Source organism: Rhinatrema bivittatum, chromosome 4, assembly GCF_901001135.1.
Source record: "Rhinatrema bivittatum chromosome 4, aRhiBiv1.1, whole genome shotgun sequence".
NCBI lineage: Eukaryota > Metazoa > Chordata > Amphibia > Gymnophiona > Rhinatrematidae > Rhinatrema > Rhinatrema bivittatum.
The window spans coordinates 340492147-340512334 of record NC_042618.1 but is presented as its reverse complement, the minus strand read 5'-3'; the positions used below and the strand labels follow the sequence as shown (position 1 = coordinate 340512334).

General features: G+C 40.9%; 1 protein-coding gene across 9 annotated transcripts in view; it reads right to left on the bottom strand.

Annotated features, from left to right (window-relative positions):
* RECQL5 (RecQ like helicase 5) overlaps positions 1–20188 on the bottom strand; it is a 129894-nt gene that overhangs the window by 64575 nt on the left and 45131 nt on the right. For all 9 annotated transcript variants that reach the window (XM_029600509.1, XM_029600506.1, XM_029600508.1 and 6 more), the window contains 2 exons: positions 14720–14882; positions 14481–14563 (listed from right to left, as the gene is read on the bottom strand). In XM_029600509.1, coding sequence (XP_029456369.1) covers positions 14481–14563; positions 14720–14882 — 246 coding nt within the window. The remainder of the gene's footprint in view (positions 1–14480; positions 14564–14719; positions 14883–20188) is intronic.

The window sequence follows — 20188 nt, the reverse complement described above, 5'->3', positions numbered from 1 at the left end:
TTAGGTGCCCTAGGCGAACCTTATAGCCTTGCACAACGCCACCTGCCCCATTCCATACACACAGTTAAGAGTTATATACATTTATATTTTATATGAAAAATATCAAAGTACAGTATTCTGAGATAAAAATATCACTTACATTATATTTACATGCACTGCAGTGATGCCAACCAGAAATTCCTGCAAAAAGGATTCTTGGAGCCCATATGGTATTAGGCCTATTGTGATGTGCTTTGGGTGTGGGCTTGATCCTCTGAAAGCCCAAATACACTAATACACTTCCTATTAGGAGAAAGCCTCACCTCAGGCACACATGCAGAACATAAACAGACCCTCACCAAATACAGAATAGAGCAGCAATAAGGTAGAAATACAAACATGCAGGCAAAAACTGAACTGGAAACCGCAAGAAGCCAGACTCTCTATGCAGTGCAACAATGAAAAAAACAGAACCATCACCATTCCTCAAACATCAAACAATAAAATCAAGAAATAAAAAATACATAATCATAATACTAAAAGCATACTAATATTATTATTTTAAAGAAAAGCTGATGAATAAAAGATCAAATAATTAAAAACTCATATACAAGTTTTTTTTTTAAATGTCCCAAACACCAATAAAATATTTCAAAACAGCAGACACAGCAAATAACACCTGCAAAATAAAACCAAAAAGGATTTTAAATATTTACGCTCGCCATATCTGGGAAGTTTGATTTCCAGTCACCTGAGATTGTTGTGGATTAGTGGGGGTGGGATGCACAAACTTTCTCCTCTCATTTATTTTTCATTTCATTTATTAAAATGTATTTATCACCTAACACAGATGGCCTAAGTGATGTGCAAAATAAAACATTCACAGATATAATGTAAATAAAAAACAAAACTTATTTAAAACATATTTACATCATTAACAAAGTCATAATTCACCACATACACGCTTTTCGCAGGAGGACCAATACCAATATTCTTATCCAAAAGCCTGTTTTTTTACAGGAAGTTTTTCAGAAGGAAATGAAACTTCTTAATGCAGTCAGACATCATGAGTTACAGTGGTAAAGTATTCTGAAGAGTAGGTGCTGCTATTTAAAAAGCAGATTCTCTCGTGAGGTGAGCAGTTCTGGCTAAGGGCACATCCCTGTTGGGAGGATCACAACTGTTGAGTGGGTTCATGTAATTTTAGAAGTATATCAGACCATGGACAAGTACTTGAATTAACTTAAATGTGATCATTCCAATTTTATACACAATTCGCTGCTGCATTGGTAACCAGTGCAAATCACCGAGAATGGGGGGTGATATGTTCATACCATTTGATCCCAGAAATAAGCCGAGCAGTAGAATTTAGCAAAAGCTGCAGAGGATGCAATGAATTCAAAGGAAGATCCAAATAAAGACCATTGCAATAATCGATCAGAAGAAAAACAGATGCTTTAACAACAGAACGAAAATCAGTTATGTAGCAGATGTTTTAACCCCGAAAGAACACGTAACTTAAAAAAACCCAGATTTCATTGTGGATTTGATTTGAGGACGAAAGGAAAGAGAGGAGTCAAACCAAAACCCCAAGCTTTTAATCGGGGCATTATTTGAGAAATTCTTGATGTAATGTCAAATGAGGTCTCTGAATCAATAAAAATTCAGTTTTAGACATGTTGCGTGACAATTTATTCTGGTGTAGCCATTGTTTGATTGAAGATATACAGATATAAAGTTGTTCCAAAGTTTCATTCCATGAGGGACACAATTGGATGAAGAATCGCAAATCATCAGCATAAACACTTGTTTAATAGATGTTGAACAAAACTGCAGATAAGGCAAAGCCCCGAAGAACATCGGACTTAAAAAAACAAACAAACCCCATTGTGATAGGTCATTCCCAAGTTTCACCTGTTGTGAACAATAACTGAGATATGCTGTAAACCAATTCAGCACATTTCCTGAGACGCCACATTCTTGCAAGTGATACTGGAGAATGACATGATCAACAGTATCGAAAGCTGAGGAAATGTGCAATGAGACAAGCAGAAATTGATGCCCACTATCCAAACCCCTTCTAATGGCATCAATTAAGGAGAGTAAAAGGAGATTGGTACTCATTGAACGTCTGAAGCCAAACTGATGAGGATCCAATATCTCTTTCTCCCCTATAAACTCTGTCAATAGTTGGAGAACTGCACTCTCAATGATTTTAGAAACAAAAGGCAGAGAGGAGATTGGTCTATAATTGATCAAGCCAGAAGAATCTAAACCAAGTTTCTTCAAAAGTGGTCTAACTACTGATTTTTCAGACTAACGGTAAAAGAAAATGGACTGAAGGGATTTATTGACAATAAATGTCAATGAAGGAGTAATAGCCAATAGGAAGTGGAGATGATGAGCGGTATACGCTAGTGGTGATTAACCATAAGTAGAAATAATATAGCGCTGGAAAATCACAGATCCTTGTGGTGAGTTAATCAAAAAATGAGAACTTAAGGCACACGTTTCCACCTTTTATTCAGGGATACTTAAAGCAAAGTTTCAGTCCCCCGACTTGGACCGTGTTTTGCCACATGGGCTGCGTCGGGAGGGACAGAGGCCCAGAAGACACTGTCAGCAGAACCCAAAAGTGATAACTAAATAAACAAACAAATAAACATAGAAATATAACCAAGGATCCACATAACAGAACAAGACACCATATGGCAGACAATTCTAATTAAGAACTAAATAAAATTAACTTAAAAGGACCAAAACATGGCATCTATTGGAGAGAAATAACATCAGGAAACATCAAAAAACATAAAAAAAATGTGTGTATATATGTATATAAAAATGTGGTACATTGTATATATATCAGGGGAACGGGGAAGGGGAGGGGAAGGAGGGAGGAAGGAAGGAAGGGGAGACGAGGAAAGGGGGGGAGGAAGAAAATCAGAACCCAGGAATGAAGGGGACAGTAAAAAAAAAAGGGGGGGGAAGAGAAAAGAAGAAGGGAAGAGAAGAAGGGAAAGGATGGGAATAAGAGGGGGGGAGGGGGTAGATAGGGAAAAGAAAGGGAAGAGAGGACAGGGGAAAAAAAAAAAGAAGAGAAAGAAGAGCTCCACAAGTGGCATACATACATAAAAACTTTTAAAGACAATCAATGAATGAATCCAGGGTGAGAGGGAGGCTGGAAAAGGAACATGTGAGACAGCTGAGTGTATGCAGAGGCAGTGTGATGGGAGGGATCATTTGTGTTTATAACAGGGTAAAAGATGAAGGCCGGAGATAGAGAAGGTGAAGGGGGACCCCGCCGTCCGAGAATGGAGTGAAAGGACAAGGTACCTGATGTTAATAGAGTCAAATTATGTTCCAGTAAATATGAAAGAGAAGGTGCCAACAAAGTTAATGTGGGAAGGAAATGAAGCAGTCAGAAAAAGAAGATGGGACCGCAGGTCAGCTAATAACAGTGATACAAAAAGAAAGATTCCCTGTCAAAGGAAATGCCAAAAGGTTGGAAACTGGCACCTTGAGGAGGGGTATTCAAGTGAACTGCTGAAAAACACGGCGATAAATAACAATTTAACAACAGAATCCAACACAAATAAATCAAGGAGTAATGACATCTTTAGCAATCTTAAAAAAAGCAGTTGAACAATTGCTAGATGGACAAAGAACATTGCTCATTGAAGATATCATCTTACCCACCTCCATCTGGGAGACATCGGTGAAGGATGTCCAGATTGGACAGAATGGGAGTATTCGTTCCATTACATCATAAAGGGACATCAACATAAAACAAGGCTAAGTTTTTCAATTTTCAGGAAAAATATCTTAAGAAAGCTTCTGCAGATGGCACATCAGCAGAAGATGATTGAACTTTTGGAGTACCCAAGATTTTTTGCTAACTGAAATAAAGCCTTAGGATTATGACATATTTGTCTGATCTTTACAGAGTAAAAATTCTTTTTGGCCTCCAAAGTTAAGAGGAATCTGAAATTGGCTGCACCATTTGACGATGGAGACTTCCACCGAGAACGTTCACTCTTTCTAAGAGACTTCCTTAAAAGAATGAGGGCAGGGGTAAGCCATGGCTGTGATTTCTTATTAATTAAAGATCTAAAAACAGCAATAGAATTAAGCACTGAAGTAGTTGATTCCACCTACCAAGAGATCAAGTCATCTATATTTTCAGGCAGAGAAGATGCTAAAGAAAACTGCATACCATCAATAATTTGAGAACTATCAATATGGCCACGATGTACCTGAGATTTAAGCAATAAAGAAACATCAGGAGCACTGGGCCAAGCCACAGAAAATGTAATTAAAGAATGATCTGACCATGGGACTTCTTGAGTGGATATTGAATCTAAGCTATGTTGTCTACAAGAATCATTAACAAAAATAAGATCAAGAGTGGCCCTGCCAATGAGTAGAGGAATGAATCAACTGAGACCATCCTAAGGAAGAAAGAATATCTAAGAATTGAGTACAATAGCTTGGTAGAGGAACATAATTAAGTGATAAATTAAAGTCTCCCAGTATAACCATATTATTTAATATATTAGCTTGTAATTATTTAGGAAAACAATATATACGACAAATGGAAAAACTAGTGGTATAAAGGACCAAAGTTTCATATGGTGAATCCATGCTTATATTCTCAAATTTGGGATCCCAACTTTCCTTATATATGATCAAGAAACCCCCACTTCTGCCCTTTTTTCTAGGTTGAGAAAAACAAGCATAATTGGTTGGACAAATTTGTTTAAGGATGGTTACATCCAAGGCAAGTAACCAGTTCACGATGATACAAAACAAATCTGGTTGTTCCACTTGAATTAAAATCAAAAGCTATCTGAAATTTTCTCTTAATAGCTTAAATATTAACCAACATGATGTTAACATCAACAAAAACAGGAACATTAGATGTAACAGAACATGCAATGTCAATTAAACAAGATAGTCGACAGGGCATACAATGTTTGATACTTGCAAGATCACCATATCTACCCTGACGGTAATTACTGGAATAGGAGCTCCTTCATGCACACAACGTAGCACGCATGGCACCTCTGGCATCGCTCACTGCGCAGATGACATAAGCAAGGGGGGGGGGGTGTTGCCTCGGGCCAGAGCTGTCATCGGGGCCAATGATGGCGAGGACGCCTTCCTTGACTCTCTCAATAGGGCCAGAAGATGGAGAACAGCCCATTAGTCCAGAAAGATGAGAAGAAACAGAAGTGGTGAATCTTTCACTCACTCACTCACACACACACACTCACACACTCACCAGGCATCTCCCATTCTCTCTCTCTCACCAATACATCCCAGACAAGCTCCCATTTACATCCACACACCCCAGGCAGGCTCCCATTCACACACCCATTCCTGCATACACCCCCCCCCCAAGGCAGGCTCCCATTCACACCCCCCCCACCCCCATCCCATTCATCCTCCCATTCACACCCCCCCACCCCCATCCCATTCATCCTCTCATTCACACACACACACACCCCCGATGCAGGCAGGCTCCTATTCTCACGCACACTCTTTCCAGGCAGCCTTCCATTCACACACCCACTCATCCTAGGCAGCCTTCCATTCACATATACACAAGGCAAACCAGGTTGTCAGGGTCCATGGGTCATTCCTCCTCCAGGGCTGCTGCCAGCCTGTACTTTCTACTTTGTGGAGAGCAGCCGTTCTGCAGCTCCTCTTCATGTGCTGGCCTTGAGGTAATTCAACACTCGCGGTGCTAGCACTTCCAGCATTCTCATCTCATGCATGGCGTGCAATTGCACGGTTTGCACACCCAGTGGGTGCCAGGCCTGCTCCCATCCTGCCAGTCTCTCTCTCTTTCTCTCTCCCCCAGTCCATTCCCTCCAGTTGTTCCAGATTCAATTGTGTGGCTGTTTGTAGTTTCCCTACATAAGTTATTGAATATAAGTAGATTCTTGCACATTTACTGCTGTGATTTGCATTACATGTATTCCATTTATATCAGTAAGCATTATTTAATGTTAATATATATTATGAATGAGTTTGGTGTACATATAATTATTACATTAATAACTTTTCTAAATATGGCATATAATTGCAGGTACAAACCACAAGCAACCGAGCTGCGGCCAGCATTCAAACTGGTTATGTAGAGATCCAACACAAATGCTGGTATAGAGTAATACAGTCCCAACACTTCACTCAGGTGTATAAATGCATAATTTCATTTATTCAAAATTGGCAACTCCATTGTTATCATGCACAGTCTTTCATGCACACGGGGTCCCCCGACACGGACCCGTGTTTCGCCAGCGGCTGCGTCGGGAGGGATGCCCATAAACTTTAACAGGAACTTCTTTAGACGGAATTCTTAAGTTCCTGGCACTCCATGCCAGGAACTTAAGAATTCCGTCTAAAGAATTCCGTCTAAAGAAGCCGCTGGCGAAACACGGGTCCGTGTCGGGGGACCCCGTGTGCATGAAAGACTGTGCATGATAACAATGGAGTTGCCAATTTTGAATAAATGAAATTATGCATTTATACACCCGAGTGAAGTGTTGGGACTGTATTACTCTATACCAGCATTTGTGTTGGATCTCTATATAATTGCAGGTAAAAATGAAAGGGAAGCATGTGAGGGTCTGTAAAAACTTTGGAGGCTGAAAAGGGGTCCACACTCCCAGAAGGTTGGGAACCCATGTATTAAACAAAGAAAGGGCATTTTTTTTAGCAGAGTTTTGGATATGAATAGAGAAGGAGAGAGAGAGAGCGAGGAGTCAAAGAGGACTCCAAGGTTACAATTCACAAGGAAATCCATATTCAGAAACATTTAGCTGGATAACTCAGACGTTATCCGGCTAAATGAAGATCTGGCTATATTATGGACAATTAATAAGTTAGCTAGAATTTAGCTGGCTAAGTTAGGAGCATTCCAGGGGGAATAACTGGGAGATGAGTTAACCGGCAAAGTTAACCAGCTAACACTGATAAGTTTATCCAGATAACTTTACTACCCAGAGAGTGACTGAATATGGACTTCCAGGTTAAAATCCTGCAAGAGCCATTGGCATTGTTTACAATTACCATTCTTAAGGCCCAGACAAAATGTATGCCTTGCATTAAAAAAAAAAAGTTGAAGGTAAACCAAATGACTGCCGGCAAGTTGAGGTGAAAGTAGCAATTAAAGCCAAAAGGGCATCATTCAAAAAATGGAAAGCAGATCCAAATGAGAAAAATGGGGAATAGCATAAGCACTAGCAAGTTAGATGTGAAAAAGTAATTAAGCAGGCTAAGCAAGAATTTGAAAAGAAGCTTGCCATAGAGGTAAAAATAAGTATTAAAAGCATTTTCAAGTACATTCGAAGCAAAAAGTCAAGCAATCAGTTGGGCCGCTAGAAGTGATCAGAGAGGACAAGGAAATAGCAGAAAAACTAAATGAATTCTTTCCCTCTGTCTATACTGAGGAGGATTTCATACCCACACCAGAAACATTTTTTTGATGGTGATAATTCTAGATGGCTAAACAGAATCACTGTGAAACTGTGGGATACAACAAATCAGACTAACATACTAAAGAATAACAAATCACTGGGACCGGATGGTTCGCACTCAAAAGAAATTTTACATGAAATTGCAGACCTGTTTCTGATGATTTGCTACCTATAATTTAAAACAGCCATAGTACCAGAAGACTGGAGGATGGGCAATGGGACACCAATTTTTAAAAAAGGACTCCTGGGATGATCTGGGAAACTATAGACCAAAGTGTCTGACAATAGTACCAGGCAAAATGATAGAAGCTATTCTTAAAAACAAAAATTACTGACCACATAGACAGACATGGTTTAATGGGGGAAGAGTCAACATTGGTTTCGCAAAGGAAAGTCTTGCTTTACCGATTTGCTAGATTTTTTGGAAAATATAAAAAAAAATGCAGCTAAAGATGAGTTGATAGCTATAATGTATTTGTCAAATGCCTTCTGAAAATCCAAAGTCCCTCATGAGAGACTCTTCAGGAAATTGGGTGGTCAAGAGATAGGAGGCAATGTCCTATTGTGGATTGGTAATCGGATAAAAAGACAATACACAGAGTAGGACTAAATGGAATAAGGTCGTTAGTGGAGTGCCCTAGGGGGTCTGTCCTGGGACCTATGCTATTTAGCATATTTATAAACAATCTGGAGAAAAAAGACGAGTGAGGTGACCAAATTTGCAGATGACACAAAATTTGTTAAAACAGCAGAAGGACCTTATGAGACTAGAAGACTAGGCATTTAAATGGTAGATGCAATTTAATGTGGACAACTGCAAAGTAATGCACTCAGGGAAAAATTATCCCGACTACAGGTACACAATGCTGGGTTCCATTTTAGGAATCAACACTCAGGAAAAGGATCTCAGTTCTTGTGAACATTAGTTTGAAATCTTCGGCTCAGTATGTGTCGGTGGATCAAAAAAGCAAATAAAATATTAGGAATTATTTGGAAAGGAATAGGAGCACAAAACTGAGAATATCTTAATGCCTTTATATAAATCCATGGTGCAACCACATTGAGTATTGTGCGCAGTTCTAGTCACCCCATCTCAAAAGAGACAGAAAAGATATAGAGAAGAGTGACAAAAATGATAAAAGGGATGAGAAAAGCTCCCATATGGAAAAAGGCTAAACAGATTAGAGCTCTTTAGCATGGGAAAAAAGTCAACTGAACCTGGATAGGATTGAAATGTATAAAATCTCAAGTAAGATGGAACAGGTAAATAGGGCACATTTTTTACCCCATCAAATAAAGTTAGGACTAGGAGACGCTCCATGAAATTAACCGGCAGATTTAAAACAAATTGTAGGAAGTATTTTTTCACTCAGCGCACTATAAAGCTATGGAATCTGTTGTCAGAGAATGTGGTCAAGGCAACATAGTGGGACTCAAGAGAGGACTGGACAAGCTCCTGAAAGAAAAATCCATAAATGGTTATTAGCCAAGTAGACTTGGGAAAGTTAAAGTTAGCGCTTACCGCTGAGAGTGATACAAGAAACAGATCAACTATTGGGGATCTGCCGGGTACTTATGATGTGGACTGGCGTCAGAGACAAAATGCTGGGCTCGATGGACCTTGGTCTGACCCAGCATGGAACCTATGTTATTTCCTAATCTTACGCAAAATATACCCCCTTGGAACACTTCCACTTATTGAAAAATGCAAAATTTGGCTTCCGTAAACTGCATAATACAGAACTTCTATTACAATCATCTTTCGATCTAATCAGATGCGGTTTTGACCAAGGTACAACTTTCATCTTAGTACTTTTAGACATCTCAGCCACGTTTGACACAATTGATCACAATATCTTAAACAGTAGATTAAAATCAATAGGCCTTTCAGTTGAGTATCCTCTACAAAGTGAGAGAGAATCGCAGGTTTTAAACTTCTAAAAATATACACGTATAGGAATGGTATTTTTTGAAACATCAGCTGTCACCTCTTTTAGGGATTTTTGTTACATTTCTTTGTATTTTGGAGGATGCTAGGAAAGGAAAGTTGTTTTTTTTTATTTTTTTATTGTGCACATTTGCAAACTGAATTGCTTGTTACTGAAAATTTTACTTGCCCACTTCTCTCTTTTCCAGCATGGGTTCTGGCATGCCACCCCCCATCCAATCCACCTCCCTGGTTTTGGAGGACTTGAAATCCAGGCTCCTGGATGATTACTGGGCTCTCGGAGGACTGGTGGTGATTGGATCCTTCTGCATTCTCTTCATCACCCTTCTCCTGTTCGCTGCTGTTTTTGGCTGTTGCTCAAGACCAAAACCCAAACCGAGTAACCGATAAACAGAAAGGCAGGGGTCAGTGTGCTTCCCACGTCCTAGATCAGACAAGATGCTGCCGCACCCAGAAACTCCTCCTGCAGTCTTCTTATTCCAGCTTTTTACTCGTATACTCTTCCTTTTTTTTTTTTTTTTTTTTAAATATCATGCCTTAGAACATGGAAACTGCATGCATCAGAACTCTGCCCATCTATATGACATAGTGATTACTACCAGGAGTTCAAGAGCATTGCAAGCGATGGAGGCATCTAACCATGCTGGTCACCACGTCTAAATGATTAGGCGTCCCACAACTGCTGGTAGTTCTGGTTAATATTTGTAATAGCACCACTAATCGGACCATGTGGTTTCCATTTAAGAACTGCGATGGCACCAACATACAAGATCCAGGAAGTAAATGAGATATTAAGAGGTTCAAGGTCAGCTGCAATTCCAATTGTGACTCTCTGCAGTCCCAACAAAACTGCAGAGAGAGATGCTCCGTACAAAAAAATGTTGTGTGATTAGCTATAAAATCTTTCAATCAAAAGGTCATAATTGTGTCTCATTATTCTTCACATTTTACTTGTAAGGTCCTTTTTGGGGGTTTCTGTGATATATTTCCAAACATGCTGACAAAACAGGCTGCAAAGCCTCTTTGTACTTTTGTCTTATTTTATGAAATCACAGAATCATTTGATTTTTTTTTTCTGCAATCTGAAATCTCAGCCAAGAACTATATTATTGCTCGTAATGTGAATGCCGTATACATTTGTAATAAAATATTTGTACTACACATACAGCCAAAAAGAGGACTGGAAAAATCCCAGCTGATGGGTTACTAGGCACCTAAAATTCAGCATGTACTTTTGGGGCAGGGTTCAAAAGCTTATTTATTTATTTTTACTGTCACTGGAATTCACATTGCACTACAACCTGAGGTATATTTGTTTAATGCAGCTGTGAAAGGAATTTCAACAAATAATGTCAGATTGATTGCTCATATCCTCCTAGCTGCTAGATGTGAAATTGCAGCTCAATGGAGAAGAATAAATGTTGCTTTATATAGAAGAATATGGAGTGTGCATCAAATGGAGAAAATAACAGCCCTTTGAAGAGACAGATAGCCTACATTCAAGCAGGTGTGGGAGCCCTTTGATAAATGGGTAAATGAAGGTGAAAAGGATTTCTTAGGTGGCAAAAATGCACTCTTTGGGGAAGGAGGGGATCGGGTTTAGGGGAAGATGAATATGTGCTATTAATGGAGACACTTATTCAGATTTTCACACTAATGTTTGTTTGTGAGAAGGGTTTGCTTTTCCTTCCAAAATGTTATACTTTGATAATGTTTTAAATAAAAAGTTAAATAAAAAAACAAATTCAGCACGTGCCAGGTAGAAGGGCCACCTTTGGTGGTCAGGTCTAGGTCAGGCAAAAGAGACGCTACCAGAGGATCAGCTTGTGCTAAGGGAGCTACTGCTGGACTGCAGAAGAGAGGAAATTAGAGGGGGGGGGGGGGGGGGGGGCGGGGAAATGTTAAAAAAAAAAAAAAGTTTTAAAAAAAATATCTCCCCTGGCTCCTCAGAATTTTGGCTGGTGCCTCAATACTTTAAAAAAAAAAAAAAAAAAAAATTCTACTCTGTCAAAATTCTCCAAAACTCGCAGCCATCTCCATTCCATCCTGTTGACTAGCCTCAGATTTCCATCTTACCCAGCACCTCTCTCTGTCCCTACAGATAAGTTTCTCTCCAGTGTGAGGACAGCTAGATGGTAGTGGTGGTGATCAGACCCAGTCCAGCCCATAAAGGGGCCAATGCAAAAAGCTGAGCGTTAAAAACTGTGTGCTGAAATTCAGCACACAGCTGCCCAACACGCAAGCTAATTTTTCTTTAACTACCGATGCGATAAGCTAACAGTATGCTAATGCAACGGGAGCTACAAAATACGCACAAAGAAAAAGGCTTTGCACACAGCTAAACATAATTTGTGTGTAGAAAACATGGTTTATGTGCCCAAATCATGTTTTTACGCATAAAATATGACTTATGTGCATAAAAATGCTCTCTGTGCAGAAAGCAATTTTTGTACACATAAATCATATTTTATGCGTGGAAAACATGCAGTTTGTACACAAAGCTCATTTGCTATGCTTAAAATGCCTACTACAGTCACCAGCACCATAAGTCCAGCTTCCGCCTGTACACTAAGATTAGCCCTGGAAGCTTTACTCCACCTCAGATTAGGAGTTAAATTTACAGCATGAAGAAAAGAGGTAATCCAGGAAGTAATACCCAATGCCCTCATTAGCCAACTTAAACACAGTTTTCCCACACACACTTTTTGTGCACAAAACTCCTTGCTGCACTGGTAGTGGTTTGCACACAAACCCCCCCCCCCCCAAAAAAAAAAACCAAAAAAAAACATGCGCATGACTGAAGGCTAAACTGTGCACTATGCTGAGCACAACCTTATTGCACTAGCCCCCAAATTAGTAAGCTTGATGTTTTTCAGCTCAAGACAGAAAAGCACTGATGTAGTGACAGAATCCATCTGTCTGCCTGAAGGTGTCCTAAATTTCCTCAGAGTGGCTAAATCAGGACCAAAATTTGGAGCAAAGGCCAACCATGGGCTTAGGATATACTCTAATACAGCGATTTCTATAGCTGTCCTAGAGGACTCCAGCCAGTCAAGTTTTCAGGATATCCACAATGAATATGCATGAGAAAGATATGCATGCATTGCCTGAATTGCTTGTAGACCTGCCTCATGCATATTCATTGTGGATATCCTGAAAACCTGTCTGGCTGGGGGTCCTCCAGGGCAGCTTTGGGAACCACTGCTCTAATAAGAATGACCTCAAGCTGATGCGGCTTAAATTCATTATCTATAGGGTACAGATGAAAAGCACTGAAAAATTCCTGCATATGAATTGTTTCCATTTCTCTCTTTGGGTTTTAGAAGTTGAAAATTTTCCACAAAATTAAATCACATGAGGTAACATGTGCAGTAAGATACCTGTGACAGCAAAACACAAATCCCTTGTTAAACAGAATAGGGACCAATTCCCTCACTGTTAACATTTTTCCTCACAATAAGTAAACATAAATGGACGCAAAAATCACAGGAGTATTACGAGAGGCGTGATGAAGGTCTCACAAATATGCACCAGCTCCTAACGTAATGGTCAGATTAAGGAGCCCAAAAGTGGCAGATGTAATCATTTGTTGAGCAGGTAAGTATCAGAAAGTGAAGCTCTTCATTTTCAACTGGATTCCAGAAGCAGAGGGAGATAAAGTGACTTGCAACAAGAGAATCAGAGGCGAGCCTCACATTCATGTCCTGGGATTTCTGAATCACTGACCAGTGCTGTAACTGCTAGGCCATTCGTCCCTCCCTTAACATATTTGTCCTCTGTACAAATTTCACACTCTTATTTATGGCCATTTTCTATAAGACTCCCATATTCCACCAGTCTGCCGTGACATCTCCCTCTTATCACCACCAACTTCACTCGTATAGACTTTCATATGCCCGCATGCATGTGCCCCCTGCATCTGTATTTATTGTTACAAGTACAAGCCCCTCGCAATTATACTGCTGCACAGCAGCTGAACGCCACCTCGGGGCAAAGAAAGGCCAAGAAGTGGGGAAAGCCTGAGAAACCATCTACTCAACAAGCCTGGATATGACAAAGCCCTCACCAAGCAGCAAAGAAAAAAAACGGGCAATACCCTAATGAATTCAGTAACGTAACAAAAGGACACTACTTTGGTCTCAGCCATCCCGACACAAGGATAAGGAGGAACGCAGATGTCACAGTTAATATACATCATGCTTTTTCCTGGCCTATCACTGGGGTGTGAAACTAAATTTAGTACAATGCCGGGCCCATCTTGTTTTTGGTACAAGATTTGAGCTGTGCGTTTAATACTCAGTCTCCTTTATGTAACCCCATCATATAGAGTAATTCTCAAACAGCCTGCATAAGGAAATCTTCCAAAAAGACGTGCAAATTACACCAATTTTCAAAACCAGACTTGTGCGCTTAAGTCCATGTTGAAAAATTATCCCAGCAAATCTACCCTGCACAAGTTACACCTGCCACAATGCACGTGCAAATTTTTCCTGAAACCTTAAGAGAGTGTGTGTGAGAGAGAGAGAGAGAGAGAGAGAGAGAGAGAGTGTGTGTGTGTGTGTGTGAGAGAGAGAGAGAGAGTGTGAGAGTGCATGTGTGTGTGCAAGTCCAAACCCTGCCACAACGGTGCTCCGAAGAAACTCCTCTGCTCAGTCTGGGTAAACTTATGTGCGGACAGTATATACATGCTTAAGCTCTTCTGCTAATCGAGCAGGCAATTTTGCAAAAGGCCATTTCTGCACGAAAAACACTCTTTTACCTATAGAAGCTCCTAGGAAAACCACCCCAATAAACGTGTAGGTTTTAGGAGGGCACTCTACTCCCAAACCTGCATGACTCATCCCAGCTTTTCAAAAACTCACTTGCCAAAGAACTCTGCAGAGTGAAATAACAGTTCTGTATTCATTAGATTCCATTCAAAATAGAATCAAGAGATTTTAATACCTGTTCCTTTTGAATCGTTCATGCTTTAATTTTCCACCCTACAGGCAACCTTACTTTGCCTGTGTTTATGAGGCGCTTTACTAGGTTTTGCATGAAAGCCTGGGGAAAAACCCAAAACCTGCACTTACCCCAACTGTTCAGAGAAGTTAACCATGACCTCAAAGCCAATCATTGAAGCTTTATCAGAGTTCTTCAGGGATCCTTTTTTTGCCTAGGATAGGGAAAAATAACAAAATATTATTAATACGCTTCAGTAACAAGACAATTTATTCCAACGTCATTTACTTCTGTTTAAAAGTCAGACAGGGAAAAACAGCACAGTCAGATGCCACAGAGACTTTGCAGGGTGTGTCCCATGTGTCTTTACCTGCTTCTCAGCAATCTCCTTCTTGATCAGGAAGCTGACTTGATCCCGGTCAGTCCTGGAGTAATACAGCCGGCATGAGGAGTTCTTTCCGTCTCTCCCGGCCCTTCCAGACTCTTGGTAATAGCCAGCCATTGACTTGGCAATATTCCAGTGAGCCACAAACCTGCACAGAGAGAAGTGTCAACACTAAATGGAAGGCACAATTCTCTCTCACAGACACAGTGACATCTGCTGAAAAACTGTATGAAGAATCAGTTTTCTCCAGGGCTCTGTGCCTGTCACCAATTTTCACGTGGAACCGTGTTTTCACAAGCACCCAATGTTCAGCAGAAACCACTACACATGGGGAATATATAACAAATAGAATTTTCACTGTATCATTTTATTTATTTAAAAATGTATAGCCTGCTTACCACATAAGGCAGTTGTAAAAACATTGATTTGATCACAGACATTTGTAACATGTTACGTTTTGGCCACAGATCTGAACTCTTTAAGGAGCAATTCTTAAATAGCTTGTGCAGCGGTAACGTACAAGGGGCTTTTAGCACACCCTACTTCAGGATAATTTTCAAACAGAACCAATGCAGTTAAGTTTCCCTATGAAAAATTGCATTAAGTATAGATTTTAGAAGCACTCACTTTGCACTTGCTCTTTTGTGGGGGTAGCCAAGAGAGAAAGTGAGCATATTTGTTTGAGCCAAACGCACCTCTAGAGAGCGCCTCCTCACAGCCCAGCTAGAAGCACACGCAAAATGGGAGATCACGTGTGCTTTTATCCAGACAAAATAAGGGCAATTTCAGGACTCCCAGTTCACCTAGGTAAGTAGCTTTGACAATAGCTGCTTGTTTAGAGCAAGGGCTACAAACTTCTTTTAACCGATCAAAGAACTATACAACTTGACTTGTTACATTTTACACATGGCTTAATTTGTAGACAAAAAGGAAGTAGAACAGTGAGGGGTGAGGTGGGCAGAGCTGAAAGAACGGAGAAATGAAATTATGGACCTGCTATTGGAAACTTGTAAACTATCAGTAACATCATTTATGGTACCAGAAGACTGGAAGGTTGCCAATGAAATCCAGTTTTTAAAAAGGAATCAAGAGGTAATCCAGGAAACTAGAGACCAGTGAGTTTGATGTCTGTGCCAGGCAAAATGGTAGAAACTATCATAAAGAACAAAATTGATGAACGTATAGATAAGCATAGTTTAACGGGAGAATGCCAACATGGATTTAGCCAAGGGAAGTCTTGCCTCATAAATTTGCTACATTTTTTTGAGGGCATAAATAAACGTGGATAAAGGTGAGCCAGAAAATATTTGACAAAGTCCCTCATAAAAGATTTCTTAGGAAATTAAAAAGTCATGGGATAGGGGGCAGTGTCCTAGTATAGATTGCCAATTGGTTAAAAAGATAGAAAACAGTGCGTAGGGCTAAATGGTAAATTTTCCCAATGGAAAAAGGAGAATAGTGGAGTGCCCCAGGGATCTGTTCTGGGATCACTGCTTTTTAATACATTTATAAATGACCTGGAAATGGAAACAAGTGATGTGATCAAATTTGCCGATGACACAAAATTATTCAAAGTTGTCAAATCACAAAAGGATTGTGAGAAATTGCAAGAAGACATTGCAAAACTGGGCATGCAAATAGCAAATGAAATTTAATGTGTACAAGTGCAAAGTGATGTACTTAGGGAAGAGTAACCCAAATTGTAGCTACATAATGCAAGGTTCCACATTAGAAGTCACCACGCAGGAAAAGCATCTAGGAGCTATTGTTGAAAATACATTGAAATCTTCTGCTCAGTGTAAGGCTGCCAAAAAAGCAAATAGAATTGGAGAAATTATTTACCTGATAAAGGAGAATTGGTTCTTACCTGCTAATTTTCGTTCCTGAAGTACCACGGATCAGTCCAGACAGTGGGTTGAGCCTCCTTTCCAGCAGATGGAGACAGAGAAAAACTTTAAGGGTATCCTGTATCAGGACAGAGCTCACCCTGCATCCCTTCAGTATAAACGTTTTCAAAGCAGAAGAAGAAAGTAACCTTAAACCCTCAAGATAACTAGAAATAGGATCAAGCAAGCAAACTGTGTTTAAAACCATAAACTGGAACAATAAATTTCATGAATAAAACACTCTTATATCATTACTTCCGGTGCCCTGTTACTTCTGGTGCTCTGTGAATAGCAATATGTTTGAATAGAATATTTTCGAGCGGCTGACAGAAAAAAAATAACCACAGACCTTCATTAAGGGTAGGCATCTGGACTGATCTGTGGTACTACAGGAAAGAAAATTAGCAGGTAAGAACCAATTTTCCTTTCCCTGTACGTACCCAGATCAGTCCAGACAGTGGGATGTACCAAAGCTTCCCTAAGTAGGGTGGGACCTAGAAAGTCCCGCTCGAAGCACCTGTCTGCCAAAAGAACCAAAAACTGGAGCCTGCACGTCCAGGCGGTAATGATGTGCGAAATGTGTGAAGAGACTTCCAAGTAGCTACTTTGCATATCTCTTGTAGGGAGAAAGACTGACTCTCCGCACAGGAGGTAGCCTGTGATCGGAGGGAATGGGTTTTTAGACCTTCCGGGACCGGCCAGCCCCTGCAAATATAAGCCATAGCAATTGCTTCCTTTAGCCATCGGGCTATGGTAGATTTGGAAGCCTTAGTCCCTCTGTTATGTCCACTCCACAAAACAAAGATGGTCTGAGACACTAAACTCATTCGTGACTTCTAGTTATCGCAGCAGGACACATTTAACATCCAAACATCTCAACTCTCTGCCATGACAGCCCTCAGTCCTCTGTAGAAAAAGCCGGTAATTCGACTGACTGGTTGACATGGAAGGAGGAGACGACCTTTGGCAAAAAGGATGGCACAGTCTTGAGAGACACCCCTGAATCAGAGAAACGAAGAAATGGCTCTCGACAAGTCAAGGCTTGGAGCTCGGATATTCTCCTAGCTGAGCAAATAGAAACAAGAAAAACAGTCTTCAGAGTCAGGTCTTTAAGCGTGGTCCGTTTGAGGGGCTCGAAGGGTGGCTCGCATAGGACCTGGAGCACCAAGTTGAGACTCCATGACGGCCAGGTTGCCTGGACTGGTGGGTTTAAATGCTTAGCCCCCTTGAGAAAACGAAGGACATCTGGATGGGCTGCCACAGAGTGACCATTAATGCGCCCCCAAGAGGAAACCAAGGGCCAAAATCTGGATGTGTAGAAAGTTGAAAGATAGACCCTTAGCGAGACCATTCAGAAAAAAAAGAGAGAACTTGGGCTACTGGGGCCCTGCGCGCCGAGATTCCTAAATCCTCACACCAAGAGTCAAACACTCTCCAGACTCGCATGTAAGCGAGGGAAGTAGATGTTTTGCGAGCAAGCAAAAGTGTGGTGATGACTTCCTCCCGAGAGCGCTTCTTTCTTAATCCTCGCCGATCAAAAGCCAGGCCGCTAGAGAGAAGCGATCCGCCTGGTCTAAAAATACTGGACCTTGTTGTAGAAGATGTGGGAGGTGGCCAAGGCGGAGAGGACCTTCCGTTGTTAGGTTTACCAGGTCGGCGAACCAAGGTCTTCTGGGCCATTCTGGTGCTACCAGAATGACAGTGTTGCGTCCGTCGGTCGGAGACGGCTGCAACCACTCTGCCTTACCTCTTTTCTACCCTTTTCCTCTTCCTTGGGCAAGCTGGCTGCCCCCGGTGCTGAGTGCCGAAACCCTAGACATCTCCAACTCAGCATGGGCGTCCCAAGTCCACCATGCTCCTTCCCATGGCCTCCTAGGGCACGCGCTCACGCATGTTGCTTACACTTAAGTTCACGTCATGGCGGGAACCTCGGGGGCGTCCCCACCACATGACATCAATATCTCCGGGTAGCGTAGTAGAGTCTACCACGCTACCTCAATCGAGTTAGCAAGGACTTCGGTTTAGCTATTCTGACCACTCTAAGCTGCATGCTTAGACGCCTCGCTACCCTCCGGGGGATCTCGTTCCTAACGAAGCTCTAGGTACCTGCTCCTCGGGGGCTTCTCGCTTCTAACTACCCTTCGGGGTTTCTACTAACACAACCGCTTCTCGGGGGTTTTCTCTCTATTTCAGGATCGTCTGTACTATCGGGTACTCGGTCCTCGAGGGCCTACTTGTCCAGAGAATCCTGCACCACAGACCTCGGGTCTCACCATCATCATTGCCAGGAACACGTCTGCAGGGGCCAAGGTGGGAACACGTAAAGGAGAATATCAGTGGGCCAGGGTCGCACTAAGGCGTCTACTCCTTCTGAGCAGTGTTCTCTCCTGCGATTGAAGAACCGGGCAGCTTTTGCATTCCTCTGAGTGGCCATTAGATCTAGGCGAGGAGTGCCCCAACATCCTATGAGTAGTGTCATCGCTTCGGACAACTCCCACTCTCCGGGGTCCAAACGCTGATGACTTAAGAAATCTGATTTTACATTCTTCTCGCCTGCAATGTGCGAGGCTGCCAATCGAGTCAGATGACGTTCCGCCCAGGTCAACAATTTGCTTCTTCCAGGGCCACCTGACAACTCTTGGTTCCGCCTTGGCGACTGATGTACGCTACTGTGGTGGTATTGTCGGACAATACCCGGACAGCCTTCTGTCGGATTAAGGGAAGAAACCTTTTCAATGCTAAACGCACCGCTCAAGTTTCCAAACGATTGATATGAAAACACAAAAGGATTAGATGCCCAAGTCTTTTTCAATCTTTATTGCAGTGGAGATGTGTTTAAAAATTTTTTTGCCCGACTCATTAGTAGAATTTGCACACAACCTAAAGTAAAGATGTTTCATATATATCTCGAAAACTGATTTGTAAAATACAGGCACTGTCATTTGAATAGAGCCCATGAGATTGTGACTTTTTTAGAGCATTGAAGGTTGGTGTTCAACTCTTTCTACATTATTCAAATGTTATGTAGACTAAAAGATCATCATTAATTAATTTATGTGCATTAGTATTCCCATACAGAGTTGCTCCCATCACGGATTGTTTTAAATGAGATTGATTTCTAAGCTTGATGCTTCATTAATGGTCCCAGGTTTCAATGAGAGTCTAAGGTAAAATTATTAATATAAATTCAAATAAAAAGAAATAGTTTAGTAACACGTTACAGAATTCATATCATCTTAACATGATATTTTATATAATATGACCCTATCTTTTGCATATATTGGTTCATGTAACATTTAGAAATACCTATGTAACAGATGTTATCTAAATGTCACCATTTTATGAATTTTCCATTAGTTATATACTTTTTAAATTGTGTTCTATTATTTATTGTATATTTTTTGTGATTCATTCTTAGCCCCTGAGGCAGCCGTTACACGGACAGCGAAACTCGGCCTGAGTCGGGCAAAAAAAATTTTTAAACACGTCTCCACTGCAATAAAGACTGAAAAAGACTTGGGCATCTAATCCTTTTGTGTTTTCCTAATGGCTTTTTTTTTTTTTTAGA